This window comes from Eublepharis macularius, chromosome 19 (genome assembly GCF_028583425.1).
Source record: "Eublepharis macularius isolate TG4126 chromosome 19, MPM_Emac_v1.0, whole genome shotgun sequence".
NCBI classification, from domain to species: domain Eukaryota; kingdom Metazoa; phylum Chordata; class Lepidosauria; order Squamata; family Eublepharidae; genus Eublepharis; species Eublepharis macularius.
The window spans coordinates 1,209,340-1,233,422 of NC_072808.1; the positions used below are offsets into that span (position 1 = coordinate 1,209,340).

At 47.7% G+C, this 24,083-nt stretch overlaps 2 protein-coding genes across 6 annotated transcripts in view; both read right to left on the reverse strand.

Moving 5' to 3' along the window:
• The window catches only part of SPATS2 (spermatogenesis associated serine rich 2), a 38,178-nt gene extending 37,269 nt beyond the window's left edge, over positions 1-909 (reverse strand). The window contains exon 1 of the mRNA XM_055003317.1: positions 828-909. The gene's annotated coding sequence lies outside the window, so the exon portion shown is untranslated. The remainder of the gene's footprint in view (positions 1-827) is intronic.
• Positions 910-3,467: 2,558 nt separating this feature from the next.
• On the reverse strand, positions 3,468-24,083 carry DNAJC22 (DnaJ heat shock protein family (Hsp40) member C22). 5 transcript variants are annotated; one of them, XR_008598689.1, is made up of 5 exons: positions 22,667-22,709; positions 12,326-12,463; positions 6,888-7,781; positions 4,798-5,027; positions 3,468-3,719 (listed from the first exon to the last, which is right to left on the reverse strand). XR_008598689.1 is itself a non-coding variant. In XM_055003321.1 (5 exons), exons 3-4 carry the CDS (start codon positions 7,707-7,709, stop codon positions 4,848-4,850), a joined length of 1,002 nt encoding a protein of 333 aa, XP_054859296.1. In that variant the 5' UTR covers positions 7,710-7,781; positions 12,326-12,463; positions 22,667-22,709; the 3' UTR covers positions 3,468-3,719; positions 4,811-4,847. The 5 variants fall into 5 exon arrangements, 4 of the variants coding, with proteins under 4 accessions (XP_054859296.1, XP_054859293.1, XP_054859294.1 ...); XM_055003321.1 differs by having other exon boundaries at positions 4,811-5,027; XM_055003318.1 differs by lacking the exon at positions 22,667-22,709 and adding an exon at positions 23,998-24,083 and having other exon boundaries at positions 3,468-5,027.

Below are 24,083 nucleotides of genomic sequence, written 5' to 3' on the forward strand. Positions count from 1 at the left end.
AATTTGAGGTATGGTATGAGCTTTTGTGAGCCACAGCTCACTTCTTCAGATACCAGTAAAAAAGAGCAAGAGTGCAGTAGCACCTGCAAGACTAAATTTGTGAGAGGATATAAGCTTTTGTGAGCCACAGCTCACTTCTTCTGATATCTGAAGCAAGAAAAGAGCAAGAGTCCAGTAGCACCTATTAGACTCACAAAATCTGTGGTAAGGTAGGAGCTTTTTTGAGTCACAGCTCACTTCTTCAGACAGAAAAAAGCACGAGTCCAAGTAGCACCTATATGGCTCACCAAACCTATGGTAGGGTATGAGCTTTTATAAGTCACAGTTCTCTTCTTCAGATACCAGCAGAAAAGAGCAAGAGTGCAGTGGCACCTGTAAGACTGAATTTGTGGTAGGGCAGGAGCTTTTGGGAGCCTTCTTCTGATATATGAAGCAAGAAAAGAGCAAGGGTCCAGTAGCCCCTCTAAGACTAGCAAAATCTGCGGTAGGGTAGGAGCTTTCGTGGGCCAGATACAGGGAGGAGAGGCGCCTGGGCTCTCCTTGGCCTCCCCGGCGCCTGGGCTGGCTCTGGGGCTTAAGGGCGCCTGGGCTGAGCCCCCCCCCACCTCAGGGCTGCCCCGCGCCTCGCCGCCCCCCACCCCTTCGCTCCCCTCCCCCTCCCCCGGCCGCCTCCTGGCCCGCCCCTCCCCCCCCGGCCATTCGCTCCCCTCAGCGCCGGCTCCCCTCCCCCCTTCAGCCCCCGAGGCCGTTTCCCGCGCCTGCCCGGGCCCCCCTCGCCCCCTGCCCGGCCCCCTCGCGTCTTCCCCCCTCGGAGCCCCGCTGCATACCCGCCAACGGAGATCGCCGCCGCTGCCAACACAGCCGCCGCCGCCCCCTTCCCTCAGGCCTCAGCCGCACCGAGGAAGCCAGCCCCGCCCCCCGGCGCCGCGCTCTCCGCGCGCCTGAGCCAATGGGCACACAGCAGCTGGCGCGCCTTAGCCAATGAGAAGAGGCGTCTGGCTGGGCAGAAACGTCCGCCAATGGGAGGGAGGCGCAGCGGAGTTCGTCCCCCCCCCCCCCGCTCCACTTTTCCCTCAGTGATGGAGGCTGGAGAACAACGGGGGCTCCTGGGCCAGTGGAAGCCCTCCGCCCGGCGCCCAATCGGCCTCTGCCTTAGGAAGGGCCAATCGCAGAAAACGAAAGTGGAGGCGCTGCGTTAGAGGAGCCACTGGCGAAGCCGCAGAGCGAGAGCCAATCCGGGCGCGGGGGGCGTGGCCAGGGCCTGCCGCCGACCAATAAAGCAGAGCCTAGGAGCCAGCAAGGCGGAAAAAGCCGAATGGTTTCCGGAAAGAGCCGAGGAAGGAAGGACTCATTCTTTCTATGGTAGAATAGTAAAGAGCCAAGTAGCACCTTTAAGACTAACCCACTTTATTGTAGCTGAAGCTTTCGAGAACCACAGCTCTCTTCGTCATGATGCATGGACCCCCCCCCATGCATCAGATGAAGAGAGTTGTGGCTCTCGAAAGCTTCAGCTACAATAAAGTGGGTTAGTCTTAAAGGTGCTACTAAACGTTACTATTTCGGTACAACAGACCAACACGGGTAACTCCTCTGGATTTTTAACAGGCAGAAATTTGCTAGGAAGAAACTTTCTCTGCTATTGCATTTCTATGGCAGGAAAAGTTTACATTTCTGTCAGGAGCCCTGCCAGGAAAAAAAAATCCTGTTCGATAATCACAGTTTCCCATTTCTCAGTATGATAAGGATCATGTGTAAGCTTCAAATGCCTTCACCTTATCTGGAACTGGGGTTGCTAACCTCCAGGTGGAGGCTGGAGATCTGGAATTCAATCTGATCTCCAAACCACAGGGATCCATTCTCCTAGAGAAAATTGTTGCCTTGGAGGGTGGATTCTATGGAATGATAGATCTGGAGAGGTCTCTCTCCTCCCTAGTCCCCACCTTTTCCAGGATCCACCCCCAAATCCCCAATAGTTTTGCAACCCAGCGTTGGCAACCCAACCTGGAACTCAAGCAGATGCACTCATTGGGTTCAGGAGTCCTCACCAGAACTTGAAAACCAGGGGAGGTCCAGGGGTTTGGCCTGCTTGGAAACAGCACCCTCCAATATTTGAAAAGCTGCAGTCCCCCTCCCCCACCCCAAAATACTGTGGTTGTTCATTGGTAAAGTAGAGGCATATACTTCTGTTTATTTACTATAAATCACTGTTTTCTTCCTATTTTCCCCACTTGCAGGTATCTTCTCAAACTGGTTTAGTGGGATTTGAAAGACGTGCAGGCCTTTGTGGTCCAGTTGCTATGAGCTGCCTCAAAATGGCAACTAAGGATACTCTTTGAGCCGCCCCCTCATACTGCGCAGACCTTTTCTCCATAACATAAGCAAAACACACACACACTCCAAATCACACAACCAGACTGACTACACAGAGCTCTAGGTCACTCAGGCCATGCTGTCCCCTCCCCTCAGCAGACCTGTCTGCGGGTGTTAAATCTCTGAGCGGCATATATGCAGGCTCCTCGACGCTAGTCCACAATCTGCCATTTTATATGCTTCAGCTGGACAGGATCAACTGCTGGCAACATATTATATAAGACATTTTTTTCTTCTCACAGTGTCATAAGTCTTTTTTGATATCTTGTCAACCAAAAGAACAACCTTCCTTTGCTTTTAAAACAGTTCAGGACCGTCTCTTGCAGGACAAATGAATACTGTAGGCAGTGAATAGCTTTCAGCGAAATGTATGATGTGTGAAGTATATCCTGCTCTGGTACTGATTGTCCATGCAAAGGTTAGGGTGGTTCCAAGCATGGAAAAGCTGCTCTGTGAAATCCTTGAAAGTCTGGCAAAGACATTCTTCACATACTTGGGAGCTTGTCTTCCTCAGCAGATCCTGTTATATTTCCAAGTCTGAAGCATGACACCGAAAAGAAGATCTAGGTGTGAACAGTAGTGAACCACTGTTCAAATCAAGAATGTGAACCTACATAGTAGAAACTCCATCCAATCTTTACCGTAAGGCTAATTCAACCTCCTCCTTTAAGCCTCCAGTAACCTGTCTGACTTGTGGGACTTGAACCCATTGCTTAGCACCTATTGTGATTTGTGACCACAGCACTTACTGTTGCTTTTCTCAGGCCTCCTCCATCCAAAGCGATCCCCAGAGGATTTTAAACATCTGCATTAAAACAGACTTTCCATTCATTCGTTTTCCTCTCTCTGTTTTTCAATTGCACCTCAACAGCACCCCCTGCTGGGCTTTGCTGAGGTTGTAGGCATTTGAAACTACCAAATACTCTTCTTTTTTTTCTTCTTTTTTTAAATAATTTTTTAATTAAGCTTTATAACATACAACAAATAGAAATCAACGATGAACATCAACTGTAACACAACAACTAATCAATAATAGTTTACAAGTTTTGAATAATATGAACATTACAATAACTTTTAAACAAAGCATACATAATATTACCAAATATCAGAAAACTGAGTCAACGTCTGAGCAATTCTTATTTTGGGATGTAAATCATGCATGTCTATAAATTCAAGAAAAGGGAACCATTTGTCATAGAAATTAGACCTGGCAGGAAAGCGTTCAGCATTGAGGATATTGTCATCAATTTTATCCAGGATGAAATGGTCCCATGTCTTAGAGAGCCACATCTCTTTAGTTGGCACTTTCTTTAGTGTCCAGACTGAAGCTGTCGCTGATTTCGCTGCAACTAACAAAATTGCTATAAGATTCCTGATAGCTTTTGGGATCTGCGGAATATTCCATTGGTCTAGAAATATAATTGAAGGCGATAATGGAATATCGTAACTCGTAATCTGTTTTATTACTTCCAATATTTCTTTCCAAAATGTGGCTATCCGTGGACAACCCCACCAACAACGAGAGAAGGATCCTACCTCATTGCAACCCTTCCAACACAGGGGAGAGCAAGAGGATGAACCAAATACTCTTCTCATGAAATGTAATCATATCTTGTTTTAAACCACAATTCATAATCTGAGGCATAGACAGAAGAATTTGGAAGGTCTAAAGAAAGGCTAGTAAAACAGACAGGAATACGCAGGTGAGTTATTTTGGTGGTTAATTTGTAAAGAGGAATGCCTGCTCAAGTGTGCTGGGATTTCTGTTTGTCCCAAAAATCTGGACGTGGCAGAGGAGACGGTGGCTATTCTATGTCAAGGAAAATAAAATACTGCTTCTTGCAGAAAAGGTGAAAAACAGCAGTAATGTAATTATAAAACTTTATTTAATGACTGTTTGGATGTTTTAAAAAGTGCTTATAGAGCAAGGGGTACAGTATCCTAGGAAACCAGCGGCATTTCTATCTAATGCTTTCAGATACATACTGCCAGTTTCAAAGGCATTTCAACACCAAATCAGTCCATAGTGTCTTATTTTAAAGATTGATAACATTGTGCTGAACATGTAAAACACATATGCACCTCCAAATCCCACTCACATGGAATAGCATTTTATTTAATCTATTCATTGGGAAGTTTGGGTGATTTTTGGATAATTTAATTTGCCCAGCCAATTTCAGTTCCTGTTTCTCTGGCATCGTTCAAATAGGTCCAGTTCTGTCCTCACAAACTTCTCTAAGTCAAGAATGAGGTCTGTGGAAACGTCCCCAAAGAATTAGAAGGCCAGGAAAACAAAGGGAGGGTCTTATGAGCCCCGGTACCATGGGCCAGCATCGGTGTGGGATAATTCCACCCTCTGGACCTATTTGATGCACACAAAAAGTACCTCTCCAAGGAAGCATCTTCCAGTGAGAACCATATACCAACCAGATGAGCGTACATAGAACTGTTGTTTGTTCGCTGGTTAGGATATCCAGTCATGCAGGCTTCTGTTTTCTCATCTGTGTGAGCAGCTCATAGGCAGCCTGGAGTTCAATAAAATGTCTCTCAGCCTCGGCTGCCCTGTGCCGATTATGATCTGGATGCCAACGCTTTACCAGCTCCCGGTAGCTTTTGTTGATTTCATCAAGTGTGGCATCACTTTGGAGCCCTAAGATCTTTAAAGAGAGAGGGGGGGGGAACAGGCAGTGAGGATATTGGGATAGATCTGGGAGGCTTTGAACTAGCCATAGCTGACTTATCAGGAAGAAAAGAAAAATCCTAGTAAACTAGGTCTGGTTTTACCTACGGCGATGATTTGCTGCAGGACCTGTTAACCAAGAGCCCTGCACAGAACTAACTAATGACGCAGCACACATGCAGTTGTTTCTCTGTTCCCTTCTCCTACAGTTCAGCACTCGCCCAGAGCTTCTTTCCTTCTCCCAGCTCCAAAGGTATTATGGCTGAAGAAGTTTCTTTTTTAATCAACTGTTTCTGGTCATGAGTATTTTCCCTTTGAATCTCCAGACCGGGGGAAGCCTTATCTGCTTTAACTTTCTAGACTTTGACCAGCATTCTCTCTCCTAAAATTTCAGACAATGGTTAAGGTTGTAGCGGGAAGATGCCAGAAAATAAGTCTAGAACTTTGGACATTTGTTTTTGGTTACACGTGACCATTAACTGATGGTTTGTTTTATTGCCCTTTGTACTCTTAACTGTTTGTTATTAAATTAATTTTTACATCTGTTACATTTAAAATGATGAACTTGGTGACAGACAAGAATGATTCAGCTACTATGCTTTAAATGGTACAACAAGTAGGATTTTTTTAAAAACAAAATGAGATTTAAAACCGTATTTTCAAAGACATTTGGTTTTCTTTTTCTCCTGTTTTTGTAAATGGATTTTATATGTTAAGATTACCAGCACTTGTTGTTTCATCTTGGAGTCTCGATGATGGTTTAGTCTGAGTTACAAATGAACAAAATATCATAGGCCATAAAGAGTAACAAGAGCATTGTGACGAAGTTTTATGAGCCAAAGCCCACTTCATAAGAATATAAAGTGTTAGCTATTGAATGTTATATTGTTGTACCAATATAACAATTGTCTATCAGGTTTTGTGAATCCCCAAGCTTTCATTTAAAAAAAAATCTAGCCCTTTTCATGGCTGAGATGTGCCTTGTCCCTTATATCTCTGCAATGAAAAAGGAAAATTTAAAAAAATGGAAGCTGGGAAGTTACAGCCCCTGATACACAGATGGTTATATTGGTATAACAATATGCAATTGTTTGTGGAAAACCAGGAGAGTGGGAGCTTTCCTGACCTCCTCAGGCAGGCCATTCCAGAGAAAACGAGTGTACAGGTAGCTGTTGATTTCACCTAACTACAGGGTAATACCTGCAGAAGGCCTGTTCAGATGAATGAAGCTGCCTTGGCAGAACAGAGCAGGAGGGGGTGGTCTTGCAAATAGGAGGGGCCTAGGCCACGCAGGCTTGAACTGGGCCCGGTAACTGATGGGCATCAGAATGGGAGTGATGCGCATGCTCTGTCTAGCTCCTTGGCACCAGCTGGAGTTTCTGAGCTGACTTTGAGGGGAGACCTATACAGAGCGAATTAGAGTAGTCTAGTCTCAATGTTACCATGGCATAAATCCAGGCGGCCAGATCAGCCGTGTCGAGCTAAGGGGCCTTCTTCCAGGCTAGTCCAATGTTCCTCTACAGTTACAAGGAACTACAAGCCAATCATGTACTGAATATCCAGCTTGCTGTATCCTCAACACCATTCCAAACGCTTTAGATTCCCTGCACCCAAATCCATGTGTTTTATCTTCCCATTTCCCAAACTCTCTCTAAATGTGGATAAGGGAGCTAATGTCCTCTCTATCCCCGAGGGGGTTAAGGATGGGCCTCCTGCTTCTGGAAATCTCTTTCCCTCCCAACACTCCCCCCACTTCAAACATTACAAATCTCCACCCCACTATTGCCCAATTCGCACAAAGAATCGTAAGCTGATCAGTAAAAGACGTGCCTCGTACCTTGTACGCCATCTGCTGCCTCTCAGTCTGGAAAGACTGTACAAACGCAAACATTTTCTCCCACTCCTGGAAGTAGCTGTGGCCAAAGCCCAGAGTCTTCCAGGCATTGTAGGGCAGGAGAAGCATTGATTCCAGTACGCTGCTCAGTGATGGGAATATACTGAGCCAGTCCAGCGTGGCTCCGATAGTACTGGCTACATAGTTGGCCGTGGCAGCTGTGTTGCAGAAGGCAGAGTAGGCCAACGGTCCCGAGAACGCCAAGTAGGCCAAGCCCAGTCGGTACAGCCGGGCACTAAGATTCTCGCCGGTTCCCCGGCGGGATTTGTAACGCCGATGCCGCTGGGCTAACACACTCGTGGTGAGACTGATGGGCAAGATGGCCACAGAGCGACCGTAGAAGATGGGTGCGGTGGCGAAGGCAGCTGTCAACGTGCCCTGCAGGTCCGAGGACTGCTCGCCCACTTCAGACACCAAGTGAACTCCCAGGCCCACGGCCAGAGGCAGCAGCACCAAGTAGAAACCGTGCAGGGCTGAGAGACTAACGAGGGCCACCAGTCCAAAGTAGATGCCCACGAAGACCTGGCCCAGGAAGCGAACGGGGCTCAAAGGCGGGGGCTCCTCTCTGTGAGCTTCCGGGGTGCTGTTGGCCTGTGCCACCCAGCCAGGCAGCAGCCACAGCTCCCAGAGCCACCCTACTCCAAAGCCCCCCAAAGTCAGCATCCACAACAGGGCGTGGTTATCCCGGCCCAGGTAGAGATGGTGGAGCCCCGCTGGACCCCCCAGAGCCCAGAGAGCGATAGCCACCAGAAGCCTCTTGGCCATAATAGGGTGGAAATTCCTTCACCATACGCAGGATATTCTGCCGCGACGTTGTCCAGTGGGTTGCCAAAGATCCTGAAAGGAGAAGAGAGCAAATGGTAGGAGTCTCAGATACATACACCCTATCCATGCAGAATTTAAGTTGCAGTGCCAGATCTGTAGCTATGCGTCCTGCCACCAACATCCACCTATGCGACCTGCAACCACTAGCCATTTCCTGACACCGAAGCTCCCGATGGTCGTCTAATTATCCTGGCGTTAGTTCTCTCTTGGGGATGGTTTCTTCTGTCTCTCTCCTGAGCCACCTCCTCTCGGGACAAGGAATTTCCTAGGCACAAGGGTGTCTATCCCCACAGTCCCCCACAACTCCCACAGGCTGGGTTCAGCCAGGTTGAAATTACCACTTGGCCAGCGGACCAACAGCAGATATCCCAGCCATGCCCACCCAGCAGTTACCTGAACACGCTTCCCGGGGCTGTGATCTCATGCCTCCCAGCTCACTCCCCCCCCTTTCCTCCCAGCAACCATGTGAACTCAGAAAACCTTTGATCTCTTGAAGCTTGCTTGGACTTTGCCTTTTTCCTGGGGGAACGTGATGGGATTGGGAACAAGGCATCTGACAGGGCGGGCGGGAGGGAGAACTGGCCAAAGGGCACGGAGGCACTCCCTGCTTTAGTGACAGCACTGGGTCCAGAGGGGCTGTACAGGAGCATCCTGTGACACAGAGTGCACGTGGCGCAACAGAATTCGTGTGTGGCTGCTTAGGAAAGAAAGTTCACTTGGAGCCTCACTTTCTCTTTGGTAAAAAAAAAAAGGAGTCCTTTATTTTAAGGAACTCCGTTCAGGATAGGACAGAGCTGAGATAGCTTTATATGCTAACTAGCTAAACTAGGACGGACAGAGATGCAAGAGAACACGTCTTGCTCTCCTGGTGGTAAGAGGGAGAAGGGGACGTGCCAGCCAGCCAGAAGGAAGGAAGGTGCCCCGAGAGTAGCAGTCTGCACACCAAAGGGAAGAGCACCAGAAACGTGGAAAGGAAGGATACACAAAGTCCTGACCCATCGGTCTTTCTGGACTTCTCCCTGCCCGTCTACGTGTTTCAGGCTAGACTGACAAGTTGATGCAATAGATATACTGTGTGATGCACTCCTATTGCTACGTAGCTGACACTTGTCTGGTGGTAAATTGATTTTAAACTACGGCTGTTTCTCCTGGGATGACACGAGTTCAGCCTCCCTGAGCGGAAATAATTGGGCCCAGCGCCCTTTTTCAAAGGCAACCACCATCAACTGTCCCTAGCAACACATGGGAGAATGGTTTGTTCAGAGCATGGTGGAAAAGTAAAAAAAAAGAATAGTTCCAGTTAGGACTAGGATTTGACTAAGAACCAGCATCCATTTTTTCAAAAAGTGCCCATTTTTTTGTTTGTTTCTCAAATCTATCTATGTAACCATTGCATTTTGTAATTTGTCTTGCACCCAATGGGCTCTAAGGCACTTGTCTTCAACCTTTCCCAGCTCAGGACCGCCACCCCCCCGCTCCCCGTTGCAAGCTTGTGAAATCAGAGTCACATGACAGGTCAAAGAGACCATTTCCCCACTTTAACCTTCCCCTCAGGGTTGTTGTGAGGATAAAAGGAAGATGAGGAGAACAATGTAAGATGCTTTGAGTCCATACTGGGATGAAAGGCAGAGTATGAATGAAATGAACACAAATCTGAAAGTTCAGTGCCTACTTCATTTATACCCTGCCTTTCTCCCCAAGTGGGGGCCTAAAGTGGCTTACAGCATTCTCCTCTCCTCCAGTTTATCTCCACAACAACCTGTTCATTCCACCACAGTTCTCCCTTTATTTCTATCCAGATCCAACCGTTTGCTTAGTGAATTGATTTTCTGAATCAGTCCCCATGAGAAGAAGCTAGAGTTTTGACTTTCAGGGGCAAATTTTTAAGTGTGTTCTTAACCATGATCATATAGGTTGGCCTGTGCTTAATTTACAAAATGAGACTTGCCTGGAAGTAGCATATCTAGAAGCCCCAGGCAGTAACAACAACAACAACAACAACATTCAATTTATATACTGCCCTTCAGGACAACTTAATGCCCACTCAGAGCAGTTTACAAAGTATATTATTATCCTCACGACAATCACCCTGTGAGGTGGGTGGGGCTGAGAGAGCTCTGAGAGAGCTGTGACTGACCCAAGGTCACCCAGCTGGCTTCAAGCGGAGGAGTGAGGAATCAAACCCGGCTCTCCAGATTACAGTCCCACACTCTTAACCACTACACCAAACTGGGCTTCTCCCAGATGTGTGTGAGCCAATCACGTCTATTCTATCTCTGCTCAGAGACACTCTCTTCTTTATTAACGTTCCAGATGTATCAAAGCTAAGTTCCTGGTTCTGCACCAGAGCTCTACTCCCTGCTTACTGGATGAGCCAAAAGCATTACATGCATGCTTGAAACGCTTGTGCAATTGCAACACCTGCCTGCCTGCAATGAAGTTCTTTCTGCTTTGTTTTGTTCCAAATTAAACCCGGTGGAAACCTCTATCCTAGGTGTTAACTGCCAGTATCTGAGAAAACCTGGGACTCCTCAGTTACTAGAAGTCTCTTAACTGGCTTAGCAAAACTAAGAAAATTGCCCGTTACTGCTGTTATGAATGGTCCCTGTACTTTTCTCGACCACTTTTGAATTTTATGTAATTACCTACCTCACAGTGCGTTCTGCATTTCATTGCTATTTAGGCCAGCTGTTTATATCTTCCTTTTTTATAACCTCATATAGAAGTGTTGGCTTAAGTGAGAACCTGCTACTTGCATGGAATGAAGTGGGCTGTATTCCATGAAAGCTTAAACTGGAATGAGTCTCTAAAAAGACTCAAGTTTACTATTGTCCTAAGATAGGGCTTAAAAACACCAGGTGGCAGCATTGACACCATAATGGATGAAAGCACAAAAAGCTCCCAGGGATGCTAAACTCCTTGTGCAAGATAGTTTCGTCCATCAAGCAGCACACAAAGGAAGCATGTCGTGGGAGTCAGAAACAATAGAAATGTTTTAACACATTCAAAGAAGCACTTATATTCCGGACTTAGGGTGACACATCTCTGTAGATCCTCAAGTGCAATGACTTATGTGCAGGCTTTTCACTGTGTGCACATGCTCGAGAAAACTGCAACCCACTTGAGGTTCACAGTGAATGCAGGGCTAGGGAAAAACACACAACAAAATGTGAGCCCAGTAGCACCTAAAAGACTAACAACATTTTCTGGGGTATAAGTTTTTGAGTCATAAGCTGGTATCTGATGAAGTGAGCCTTGATTCAGGAAAGCTTATACCCTGGAAAATGTTTTTGGTCTTTCAGGTACTACTTATTTTCATTAGTTTATTTATTTACTTATTTATTTACGTTATTTGTAGTCTGCCTTTCTCATCGAGACTCAAGGCGGATTATACAGTGTGAGTTAATAAGTCAATTTCAATAAACAATGTAATAGGATACCGAAATGCAACTTTGCCAAGATTTAAAACCAGCAGAAATCTAATACAGAGTTGAGGAAATGCTGAAACAAACCTTAAGCAATTCTAAGGCTGACAGATTAAACAACATAGAACTACAGACTAAGAGGGGGAAATGTAAGATTCGGGTCCAGTAGCACCTTAGACACCAACTAGATTTCCAAAGTGTGAGCTTCCGATGAAGGGAGCTCTGACTCTCGAAAGCTCGTACCTGGAAATCTAGTTGTTCTCTAAGGTGCTACTGGACCTGTACCTTGCTCTTCTACTACAGACCAACACACAGCTACCCAGGGGAAATGTGTTTGTGTGTAACTGCAGTGATCTATTGGTGGAATTCATGTCAATTTCTACACAAAAACACTCCCTGCCTTCTAAGAACTTTGCAACATTAAAGTGGCTCTGAAAATCCCAGATTTGGGGTTGTTCAATAAACCAGTTCAGAGCTCAAAGCATAGGATATGCGGTTAGATTCTGCGTTGGATCTAGCCAACGGTTTTTGCTCAGTCTCATTTAATTCTCCTCCTCACTTGAGCCCCAGCTTTTGTTCATGATGCTCTCCAAGGATATCGACCTCTTCCTCCCTTTTTCACCGGCAGAAAAGCTACTATCTCTTGCTTTAAGTTTGTGCTCCTACGTACTACCCCACTGGGTAGTTCTGTGTTGTCTAATGTCAGTCCTAGAATTGCTTTTGCTCTGTTTCAGCATTTCTTCAGCTTTGCATTGGATTTTTGCTAATGCTATGTCTTCGTAAACTTGCATTTATTTATCCTGTGGCATGGTTAATGGAAATGTCCTTGATATTGACTGTGCTCATCTCACTCTAGGTAATCCCACCCTGAGTCTCCGTGAGAAACGCAGACTGTAAACGACATAAATAAAATAAATATATAAAATGCGTACAAGAAGTTTGAGCAGCCCCTTGCTACCTTTGCATTTGAAAAACCTCTTCTGTACTGGTTTGGCTGTTTATAATGAAGACTTTTCAGAGCACATTGATGAGCGAGCCCACCATACAGCAGTCGGGGCAGCAGAGGAATCGCAGCAGAATTCTGGGAGTTCTCTTATACCCCCGCGTAATTTACACACATTCAATACATACAGGATATCTGGCAGTCATTTCACTGTGCGCAGCTTGGTTGTTCCTCTTTTCCTCCTTTGTGACTTTTGGACGGGTGGTGATGGCGCAGTCATAATACAGGCCCCACTCAAAAGTGCTCGCCGCTGAAGTGTGAAACTTCTGCAGAGGAACGAGACAGCTGTCATTTGTTTTCATTCCTTTACTTCATTTATACTTTTCTCCCCAGCGGGGACTCAAAGTGGCTTATATTATTCTTTCCTTCATTTTAGTCTCACAATAACCCTTTGAGGTAGGTTAGGCTGAGAGTGTGGGATGGTCCAAGGCCACAGAACAACACATTTCCATGGCTGAGGGGGGGGGGGGGTTCAAACCCAGGTCTCCCACTAGACATGCTGTTTCTATGTAGTTCATTGGCATAAACGATAAAGGGATGTGTTGCACAATGCTAGTCTTGTATAAGTAACAACAACAACATTTGATTTATATACCACCCTTCCTGACAACTAAATGCCCAGTCAGAGTGGTTTACAAAGTGTGTTGTTATTATCCTCCGGACAATCACCCTGTGAGGTGGGTGGGGCTGAGAGAGCTCTGAGAAAGCTGTGACTGACCCAAGGTCACCCAGCTGGCTTCAAGTGGAGGAGTGGGGAATCAAACCTGGCTCTCCAGATTAGAGTCCTGCCACTCCTTAACGTAAACCAAACCAAATAACATCCTTCATTGGTCTTCCAGTTTGAGATAGAAATGCAGGCAGGCAGGCAGGACAGATGCCCTTCCTGAAATCCAAATTCCCCGACCCTGCTCAGTACGAGCCACTCCCTCGTCTTTTTACTTGACCAAGGGATGCATCTGGCATCCATTCTGCCAGGGCCGCTCACATGCTGGGCATCTCATCTCCCATGTAAATCTCTTGCCAACACCCCCGCACAGAGCCTCCCCCGACCGCTCCCCCAGGGCAGGGAGCTGGCCAGCCCCGGCTCTCCTTGGCGAGCGCTTGTTTGCGCAGGCACTTGTGGTATTATCATCCTTATTTACATAGATTAGCGAGTAGCAGGCCGCCAATTTGTCCTAATTCATAATTAATCAGCCCAATCTCCTTGCGTGCTGTTGACTCTGCCGCCTGCCTCCCACCCCCATGCAAATTGGGATAATTTTGCCGTGACCTGGAGGTGCATTGGGAGGCTTTAATATTTCATTATTTTTTTAAAAACACACACACAAACAAAAAGGAACCTGGCTCACACTGATCCTCCCCAGGCTGCCCCCCCCCCCCGCCTTCAGTGGTGTGCTTTGAAGCACCAGACCATAGCCTGGCTTTTAGTTTGTCCAAGGACAGCAGGTGTTGGGAACAGGGACTGGTCTTCCCCCCCCCCCCTTAAACGTGCACGCTCTGATTTGGCACAAGAGGTTGTTGCGGATACTATTTCATAGGGTACCAGCTGGGTTTCCCTGGCTCGGTCCCACACGGCAATGGGAATAGGTGGGCCAGTCTGCAGCTTCTCCTGGGCGCATCCCGTCATGAGCTTACTTCCAGGTTTGGTACTTCACAGTCCGAGAATTTGGTTTTTTTCCTGGAGCACGTGGCACAGTGCAATGATGAAGGAGGGGAGGGGGGATAGTGCAAAGTGCCTTGAGCCCTGACCCTTAGGGTCCTTCAATCGCTGTGCTATTCCCTGCCACCTCAATCTGTTTATCTTCAGCCTAGATGATGACAATGAAAAGGAGCAAAGCATCTGCTGGGGCAGGTCTGAGCCTGTTGCAGCTTTTGTGTTCATCTGATCACACCTTGTCACACCGTCGCCTAAGGGTGACATTCGTAGGAGAGAGTCCAGTAGCACCTTTAAGACTAACCAAATTTTTTGTAGCATAAGCTTTCGAGAACCACAGCACTCTTCATCAGATACATCTGACGAAGAGAGCTGTGGTTCTCAAAAGCTTATGATACAATAAAGATGCATCTGATGAAGAGAGCTGTGGTTCTCGAAAGCTTATGATACAGTAAAGATGCATCTGACTAAGAGAGCTGTGGTTCTCGAAAGCTTAAGATACAATAAAGATGCATATGACAAAGAGAGCTGTGGCTCTCGAAAGCTTATGCTACAATAAAGTTGGTTAGTCTTAAAGGTGCTACTGGACTCTTTTACTATTTTGCAACTACAGACTAACACAGCTAACTTCTCTGGATTCATAGGAGAATATCCTCTTCCTCGTTTTGGGAAGCTTTCTGCCCCTACACATTATGCCTTGAGATACAGACCTGAGAAGTAAAAATAAAAGGCCTCCTTGTTATCATCATGTCTGAAGTCCTGATCCTGCTTAGCTGTCTGGCAAGAGTCATCAGGCTCACAGCTCCAGAAAGCAAGTGATGGGAATGCAGAGAGACAGTGAGGTCACGGAGAAAAAGAGAAGTTGTTAAGGCAAGCCAGCTGCGAGCCAAAACTTCTTGGCTTCCTCTTTAGCATGGGGCAAAGACGACTGGTCTTGGAAACAGGGTTACCACATTCTGTTTTCCAAGTGTGGAAGGTAAGGGCGGACTGGCAAGTTGCAGCAGAGCGAGGAAAGAGGGGAAGCAAGCCTCCTTCATAGGGGTGGCCCTAGGATGGCTGGGGAAGGGTGTTAAATATTTAACAGGCTGATGAATATTAACGCTGAAGGGCTGCCTCTTGCTGCCTGCAGATTCCCCCAGGAACTCGGCATGCAGCGTGGCCCTGAATCCCCATAACTGATTAGCAGGTGTCTCCCCTGTGACTGACACAGATGTTAGCCGGTGCCCCCGTTCACTGCACACCTGGATTCGAGGACACAGACAGACGGGGCCGCCACCCAAATTAAGGGCTGCCTTAGATGCGGGGGCGAGAAGTTGGGCCAGCTATTCTTGACTTTGGAAATGGAGGGTGAAGATCAAAATAGAAAACAGGGCAGTCCAAATGACACGGGGCCACAGAATCGTCAGCACCACATCTGACTTTGGCTCAGGAGGCAAATCTTCTCACAGAGAACAACGTTTTCTCTCACAGGAGTACAAGGATGATGCGCTTCACTCTCCAGGTACCACAGGAAAACCAGGAATCCTTCGCCGATTTCTGGAACAAGGGCAAGCCTCACATAGAATTCTAAAATTTCACAGTCTCTATGAAAATTGTTTTGACGTACACCAGTGGGTCAGATCAGAATTCGTCATGGCTTTCCCATTCAACGAATCTAAGAGCCTTGTGGGGTCAGGCTGTTGATTTAAACCATTTTCCTCTTTCCAGCACTGGCCGGTCACTCGCTTCCTGGACACGTGCAGAGCATGAAGAAAATCATGGAATATACTTTTTAAGGAAATATATATGGAAGGAGGAAAATTGGTCAGAGATATTTAATTGGTAATTGTAGACAGGATGTTAATATGTTCCCTCAGGTGTTGAGGTGTAGTCATCCACAGGGCTTTTTTTTCTGGGAAAAGAGGTGGTGGAACTCAGTGGTGGAACTCAGGACTGCACAATGACGTCACTTTGGGTCAGCTGGAACAAGGGGGGAGTTTTTTAAAGTTTAAATTGCCCTCGGTGAAAATGGTCACATGGCCGCAGAGGGCAATCTCAACTCCCCTCTGTCTGGAGATCAGGGGGCGGGGCCACCAGCCATGTGACCCTTTTCAAGAGGTGCCGGAACTCCGTTCCACCGCGTTCCCGCTGAAAAAAAGCCCTGGTCATCTAGGAGGAGCAAAGAGCTTTCATCCCTCTTCGTTGGCCCTAATGTGTCCACGTCCATCCTGTTGGTGTGCATTCTTTGATAGCTTCTTGGGATGCTGATTTTATCTTATTCAAAGAACCAAAGACAAATTGTTTCAACAAAGGCTGAACGGCTACGTGCAGGAAATGCTTTGTTCTTAGGAAGATTATCCAGTCTTTTGTGTGTCCTAAGGCTGCTGTGGGTCTCCTTGTCTACGCACGACTCGCCCACTGACAAAATGGCCTCTGGCCCACAATTGTGTAGGCTGCAGTACAGGTGTCCATCTTTTAGGCGCCATAAACCAGGCGGCTTCTGCAGTTTCAAGGGCGTGAGGTTAGCAACTTGGGATATCGTAGTAGGGTCCTCTTGTTTGGGTCCTTTGCTTATCCTGCTGTAGCAGACATTTGTCCTCTCTTCGGACCTGCAGCAGGAACTCTTGCCTTCCTCTGACAGCAAAAGCAGATGCAGTAGAGTTACGACTGGTGGAAGACATCTGGAGAGGACCGAAGGAGACCAGTGTCTCAACCCAGGCACCACAAGCTGAGCTGAACATTCAGCAGTCTGAAGAGAACCCTGAAGAACCAGTAAAAGAGTCCAGGAGCACCTTTAAGACTAACCAACTTTATTGTAGCATAAGCTTTCGAGAGCAACAGCTCTCTTCATCAGATGCATCTGATGAAGAGAGCTGTGGTTCTCGAAAGCTTATGATATTGGACTCTTTGCTATTTTGCCGTTACAGAGTAACACGGCTAACTCCTCTGAAGAACCAGGATGGCGATTCAATGGTCTGCCTGCTCACAAATCTGAGGACTGCTCAGAAGGAGTCAACCTAACACAAGATTTGAAGTCCAAAGGCGCAGCTGATAATGCTACACTGTCCTTCCGCATCCCATTCCCAGCACCATTGCCCCCACCCCTTAAAGAAGTCACTTGTTTCCTTCTGCTTCCCTTCTTCATCATCTCCATACCCTTACTCAAGTTTCGGAAAATTCTAATGTTGATACCTCCTAGAGAATAATATCAGAAAAATATATTGTTCCCTAAAGAGCCAATGCATTAGAACATCCAGCAGCATTTACATTAAGGAAAGTATGAGAAATGACCTCTACTGACATCCAACACAGAGCACAATCAAGAAGCAACGTAAACCACAGTAATAACAAAGTGTTCGTCTCCCTTGTCAATGGGTGGTTTTCCGGAGGAAATTTCCTCTGGCTTTGTTCTCCCATCTTTCCAGATACTACCTGGTATCTTTGGGGTCAGACTGAGTCTCTGCCCTCCCCTCTCCAATCCTAGCCTGTCTGTTCCATGACAGTCGATCCCAAGGGGACCGCTAGCAAGAATCTTTCAGTGCCGAGCCCTTGGCTGTCTCTAAGCTGAGCTGTCCCAGAGGGGATCCCGAGGACGCAGCCAAGGATGGAGCCCAGCCAAGCACAGACAGCCCAAAAGAGCCTCTTCAAGCCAGAATTGGGCTAGCAGGGAGGAGGGGTCCAGCCTGGAAGCAGGAGCAAGGTGATGGGTGGAGGCTGGAAACGGGGCCAACTTCTGAGCTGCGATTCCATACATCAACTTCCTGGAAGTGACATGATGCTAAACATCATGTCTACCTTTATTTCTGTCTAGTTAGTTACACCAGGTCATAGGGCAATTCTGGGCCTACTTCCGTCCTGTCCCAACAAGCCAGCCAAACTCTCTCTCTCTCTCTCTCTCTCTCTCTCTCTCTCTCTCTCGTTCTCTCTCACACACACACACACAATACACACATCACATGCCACAGCTATGTTTGTTACATCCATTAAAGATTTCCTGCTCAACTCCTTTGAGAAGATCGATTGTTGAGGGGGGCGGAGAGGGGGATTTGCCTCCCAACTCTGATCGATTCCGTAAAAGATCTGGCTTGGAACTGTCAAATTTGCCTTTTCCCACTTGAGGCCAGGTAGAGGGGAGGGCTGGGGGTGCCAGCATTCAAGAAGGGCACACAGCACTGGACTGGAGAGCCCCCCACACTTGGATGACCCGCAGCGTTCTGGCACAGATGCCAACCGTGCCCCGCTCACCCCCCCCACCTGTCTTCTGAGCTACGGATAGCCAATGTAGCCCATTCCCTCAGAAAGCAATTAGCTTGGGAGGCATGACTTCGCCCCCTCCCCTTTCCACACCTCATTGCAATGCATGCGCTACATTGGAACAGCCTGAGCCTTTCATCCCAGCTCCCTGTTTGTGAGTTGTTGTCACACCAACACAGTGCTGGCATTTCCCCACTGCCAGGAGAGAAATACCTGACAGGTAACCAGGATACTGATGAGGGCTGTCAGGTGGGCTTTGGGGTGGGAAGAAGGAGCACTCTAAGTTGGGAGATTTGGGAGACGGGAACGGTTTGAGTGAAGGGATGCCAAGCTTTGGGGTCCCTGAGCTGCCTTTTATTTAAAGAGACATGCTGTATTTTAAAAAGGCTTCATCTTATTCCAGCACATTATCGAACAAAGCACTTCCAACCCCACCCCTTGTAAAGTTGCTTACACCACCCTAATGAAGCATGTAATAAAAGGATACCCCACATATATTCACCTATGAAACATATATATTAAAAGGCACTATCAGCACATGCATAAACTGGTACATATTTAGATGCATGAATAATGAGCAACCTGGCATACGACCAACAGACATATAATGTACATAACACATATGCAAACATTTATAAACAAACATGACGTAGCCACAAATGAATATGCAATATAGCCACAGATTTAGGTGCACAAACACTTGTGTACATGAACATGCCACAAACATTCATGAATGTACAAAGACATATGCAAACACACATATTTAGAACTTATATATCCACGTATCAACAATGCTGGGCTGTATAGAAAAATCTGCATGAATGCAGACCCGCTCACAAAAACACAACATGCCAGCACAGAACTATATTCTTATAAGGATACATGATGTCAATTGTTCTGCTACTTCACTAGCACATATATATACATGTTAACACATTACAAGAAAGGAGTGCAAACTGAATAAGTCAAGACAGTTTCACACTCTGGCTTCTCACACCACAAATATTTACTATTTAGGGTTTTGAGTTTCAGTTTATTACATCTGAATTAATATTGCAGTACTCAAAAGCTCCTGAGGCCCGGCACATGTGGGGTTAACAGCCCCTCCCAGTTTCTCCTCCCCTTCTGGTAGAATAGGCTCAACCCTTCATCCCATTTCCCTGTTTGCAAGTTGTCACGGAAACAGAGCCCCTGGCATTTCTGTGCTGCCAGGAGACAGGTACCTGACAGGCAATTGGGCCAGTGATGCGGGCTGTCTGACAGGCAGATATAGGGATGGCAGGCAGGTCAAAATGGGCCCATCTAGCCAACCCCAACTCAAAATGAGTTGCATTGTTGACAGATTTAGACCATTGTGGGGCAAAAAAAAAAAAATTAAGAACATGCATACACATACAGACACACCAAGCTCTGCCCAAGGCAGGAAATTTATATTGCTTCTCATTTCTATTCCAGTGGTTGGCGGTTCCATACCCTCTTAACTGAGTTTTTCTGATTTTGGCTTATTGTCCCTTGTACCAGGATATGAGAATGTTTTATATAACAGCAACAACATTGGATTTATATACCGCCCTTCAGGACAACTTAACGCCCACTCAGAGCGGCTTGCAAAGTATGTTATTATTATCCCCACAACAACAAACACCCTGTGAGGTGGGTGGGGCTGAGAGAGCTCTGAGAGAGCTGTGACTGACCCAAGGTCCCCCAGCTGGCTTCAAGCGGAGGAGTGGGGAATCAAACCTGGCTCTCTAGATTACAGTCCCGTCATTCTTAACCACTACACCAAACTGGAAACAAGTATTCTGTACCAACTGCAGCCTCCAAGTAGTCTTCAGGGGCAGCCCAAACTACAGAGAACTGCGTGTGTGATGTGCCGTCAAGTCGCCTCCAACCTAGGAAGGAAAGACCTCCAACACGTCTTCTAGTCAAGATGTTATCCGGACATGCACCAGAGTGGCAAAATCTTTCCTGCCAGGAAGGACAACAGTTGGCTTACCAACTGGATCTGGTGAGAGGCACACCTGGCCACTGCTGCCAACTGGAAGCCTGGGTCCAGCACCACCCCCAAGCTGTGAGCCAGCTCCTTTAGGGGCAGAACAGGAGAGATCCCCAATCCTGGGTCAACCCTTCCCCCACCAGTAGCACCTCTATTTGGGTGGAATTAAGTTTTAGCTTGTAAGGCCTCATCCATCCCATAACTATCCCCAGGCACCTGTTCACAGTTTCTACAGCCTCCCTGGGATCTATTGGAGGCAAAAGACCGAGTGTCATCTACGTCCTGGTGACAACGCAGCCCAGATCTCAGCCCAGCAGCTTTGCAGAGATATTGAAAAGCATGGGGGACAAGATGGAACCTTGGGGCACCCCATGGGCCAAGAGGCCAAGGGGCAAAGCAGCAGCCCTCCCAGCACCACACTCTGAAACCTGCCCTCGAGATAGGTGTCATGTCTGTCACCCCATCCATGCCATTATTTTCAGTTGAAGTGTTGCTGTGAACCAGTGTTTTGTGCTGAACCATTGTTCTATGCTGTTCCTTGATATCATATTGCTGATGCCATTACTTGCCTTGTATTCACAGGCCTGCTGTATCCAAAGTGTCTTATCTCTTGTGGTTTGAAGCTCAGTGTCTCTGACCTTGCAAACCTGCTAGTTCTCAGGGGAAAGAAGAATACTGTGTTTCATTCTTAATCTGTTGCCTTTCTCCTTTGTCTCTAGACGAAGCATGTAAACTATTTAGGGAGTTCTCAGAACTTCGCTCCAAAAGTTATGTTTTCCTATCGGGAGGGGTGATGAGTACTTGGGACCTATATGAACCATAGTTTTTACAGATCTTGTTATTTCTGTCCACCTCTGATCAACATGTGGACATATCTATGAACCTGATTTGATTCCGTGAATAAAGGCTTTTCAACCAAGACCACGGAGTGCTTGCTGTTGAGGGTACAGGGATCTGTCGGACATAGCCTGTCATCCATAGACCTGACAATGGGACCGGAACCACTACAGAACTGCGCTTCCCACTCCCGGTCTTCAAAGAGGCCCATATGGACACCCTGATCAATGGTATCAAAAGCCACTGAGAGGCCCAGGGAAATTAACAGACTCCTACTCCTTCGTCCATCTCCCAGCCCAGGTCATTCACCAGGGTGACCAAGGCCAATTCAGTCCCACGGCCAGGCCCGAAACCAACTCGGAATGGATCCAAACTACCCGTTCCATTTTGGTTGAACAAAAGATATTACATAGCTTTTGTTTTTGAAGCTGAGAGTTGTTAGCCGAGTCAACAATGTATTTATTCATTAAAATATTTATACCCTGACTTTTGCTGAAACCCCAAAGCAGCTTTCAATCAAAAGACAAAAAGCAATTTAAAGCAGACAGAAGCAACAGCATGGGGGGGGGCGGTTTGGAAAAACCCCTGCAGATATTAGAGACGGAACGCTCTCTGGAACAATTCTTTACATAAAATCCAAAGGCCACCTGAAGGGGCTAGAGGGAAGGTCCACAATTTTGGTACTGCTAGTGAAGAAAAATATCTCATCACATGTATTTGCACTACTACCACACTTCGTATACTGGGAACACACGCATCAGAGCCCCTGAGAAAGATCTTAAAATTTGGGAGTGAGTGCTTAGCTGTTGGTAAATGCTGGGCCCTAACCTTTTAGGGCTTGAAAGGATGCATTTATTTTATTTTGTTCATGTATACCCCCATCTTTCTCTCCAACGGGGACACCAAGTGGCTTCCGTCCATCTCCTCTCCTCTCCTCTTATTTTTTCCTCACTACGAATCCTGTGAGGATTTGTGACTGGCCCAAGGTCACCAGTGACCTTCCAGATCTCCCAGGATCTCCCTGGTCCATCGCTCGCTAGCTACTACCTCAGACTGGCTCTCTGAACCAGTTGAATTGGTCACGAAAAGCACATAAAAACCAATGTTCTTGGCAACCCATTCCAGTAAAATATCTGGCGACTGCATTTTGAACTTCAGTCTGACAAGCCCACATAGAGCATATTTAAGCCATCTAATCGAGATGTTACTGGAGGACAAGTTACTTGCCTAGGCCCTCTTCCTCCAAGAGAGGCCTCAGCTGGTCAGCCAATTCTAGTGAGTCAAAGACACTCTTGGGCATAGTTGCTTCAGCACCATCTGGACATCCAAAAGCAACCCTGGTTCCAGAGGGCATTCCCGCCCCCCCACCACCACCACACAAACACGAGATGCAAATTTGGGTTTTGTCTGCGTCCCACCCTGGAGCCCACCGGGTGGAGGTGGGGAACTCAGTGCTGCTTTGAGGCAACAGACTTTTTCAAAACAAAAATCAACAAACCCTCCATGTACCTGGTGTATCGACTCGGTATTTGCCTGACCTCAGTCGTGACCTGTAATTTCCCACAGTGTAGTCTGACAGGGTCTCCCCCCCCCACCCGCTACATACTCCACAAGACAGACCAATGAACTCAGCCACTGTGATCTGCCACACCCGCTACCCTCGGTCAGGCCAGTAAGCGGGAACCGCTGAGTTTTCATCCCCCTCTCCCCCAGATCAGACCACCGCACCCCACCAGAGCTCTGCCACACCTGAGTTGTCATGCGTCAGATCCTCAGCTCTGTGAAAGGTCAGCAGTATCGATCGCGGAGGCTTGTCAGAGCTCACATCAAGGAAAGGCTAACAGAGCGGGGAGGGGAGAGCAGGAGGACTTGGTTCGTTCCTGATGCCGGCCCTGAACACACACACATCCCCCTTCAGTGAAAACCGTGGCTAGGCCAACCACCGACTGACACACACACACACACACACACACACACACACACACACACACACACACACACACACACACACATGGGTTGCCAACTCCAAGTTGGAAAATTCCTGGAGATCTGGGGGCGGGGTGAAACCTGGAGAAACCTGGAGAAAGTGGGGTTTGGGGAGGGAAAGGACATTGACATGGCATAATTCCATAGAGTCCACCCCCCACAGTAGCCATTTTCTCCAGGTGAACTGATGTCTGTGGCCTGGAGATCAGTTGTAATTCCAGGAGATCTCCAGCTACCACCTGGAGGCTGGCAACCCTAGCTCCCCCCTTTAGACGGTAATCGACACGGTCAAATGCAAAGTTACAGCCTGAACTGGGATGCCCCCTGCTAAGCCCCTGAGGTGGGGCTCCAGGGCTTCTGCTCCAAAGTCCGGCTCTGAAGCAAACACAGCTGGGAATAGAACCTGAGCGCCGTGATGCGCCTACGAGGCTCACCTCTATGCCCCGCATGTCACAGTCTGCCCATCCCCCCTCCCCCACCCAGACAAGATGACAAATGCCTCAATTAGTAGGCAGATTTTACTGATCGATTTCCTTAAGCGCTGGTGACCGGGTCTGATCAATGCCCCCAATTATGCATTATAACAGGCGTACAAGGCGTACTTGTAAGACACGTGTCTGGCCCTGCTCAACCCAGGAATATTCATTACCCTGGCGTCTCTCAAGGTCTGGCCAGAGCTTCGGAGGGAGGGGAGAGCTATGCTGATTGGACTCTGCCTTGGCCAAAGAGCCTGTAACTCTCCACTTGGCCTAGGGACAAGGGCAGTGGGAGGGCATGTTGGTCCCTCAAAGCCCAGAAATGGCCGTGGCCGTGGCCTAGCGTAGACATTCAGACCAGAGCTGGCATTCTTTGGATCTGCCTTTGCTCTGACGCATCACATTGCCAACCTCCAGGTGGCGTCTGGCGGTCTCCAAAATTCCAACTGGTCTCCAGACAACGGAGATCAGTTCCCTTGGAGAAACTGCTGGAGGGCGAACTCTATGGCATTATGCCCTGCTGAAGTCCCTCCCCTCCCCAGGCATAGGGCTGCCACTCCTCTGGTGGGGGGGATCTCCTGCTCCCAGCCTCTCCCCCCCCCCCATGCTGCCACTCACCTGGCTGGTGGTGGTGGGGAAAGGCCCTGAGGAATGGGCCCGGGAAGCAAGAACCCCCCTGGGCCAGTATGCAGTGGGTGCGCTCC

What these genes read in the sequence shown, in the direction of transcription:
- DNAJC22 (XM_055003318.1), bottom strand. Translation starts at nt 7,709, where the DNA reads ATGGCCAAGAGGCTTCTGGTGGCTATCGCTCTCTGGGCTCTGGGGGGT. An exon ending in GGCAGCAGATGGCGTACAAG is followed by an intron (nt 5,028 to 6,887) that starts GTACGAGGCACG and finishes CTCTCTTTAAAG; the next exon opens with ATCTTAGGGCTCCAAAGTGA.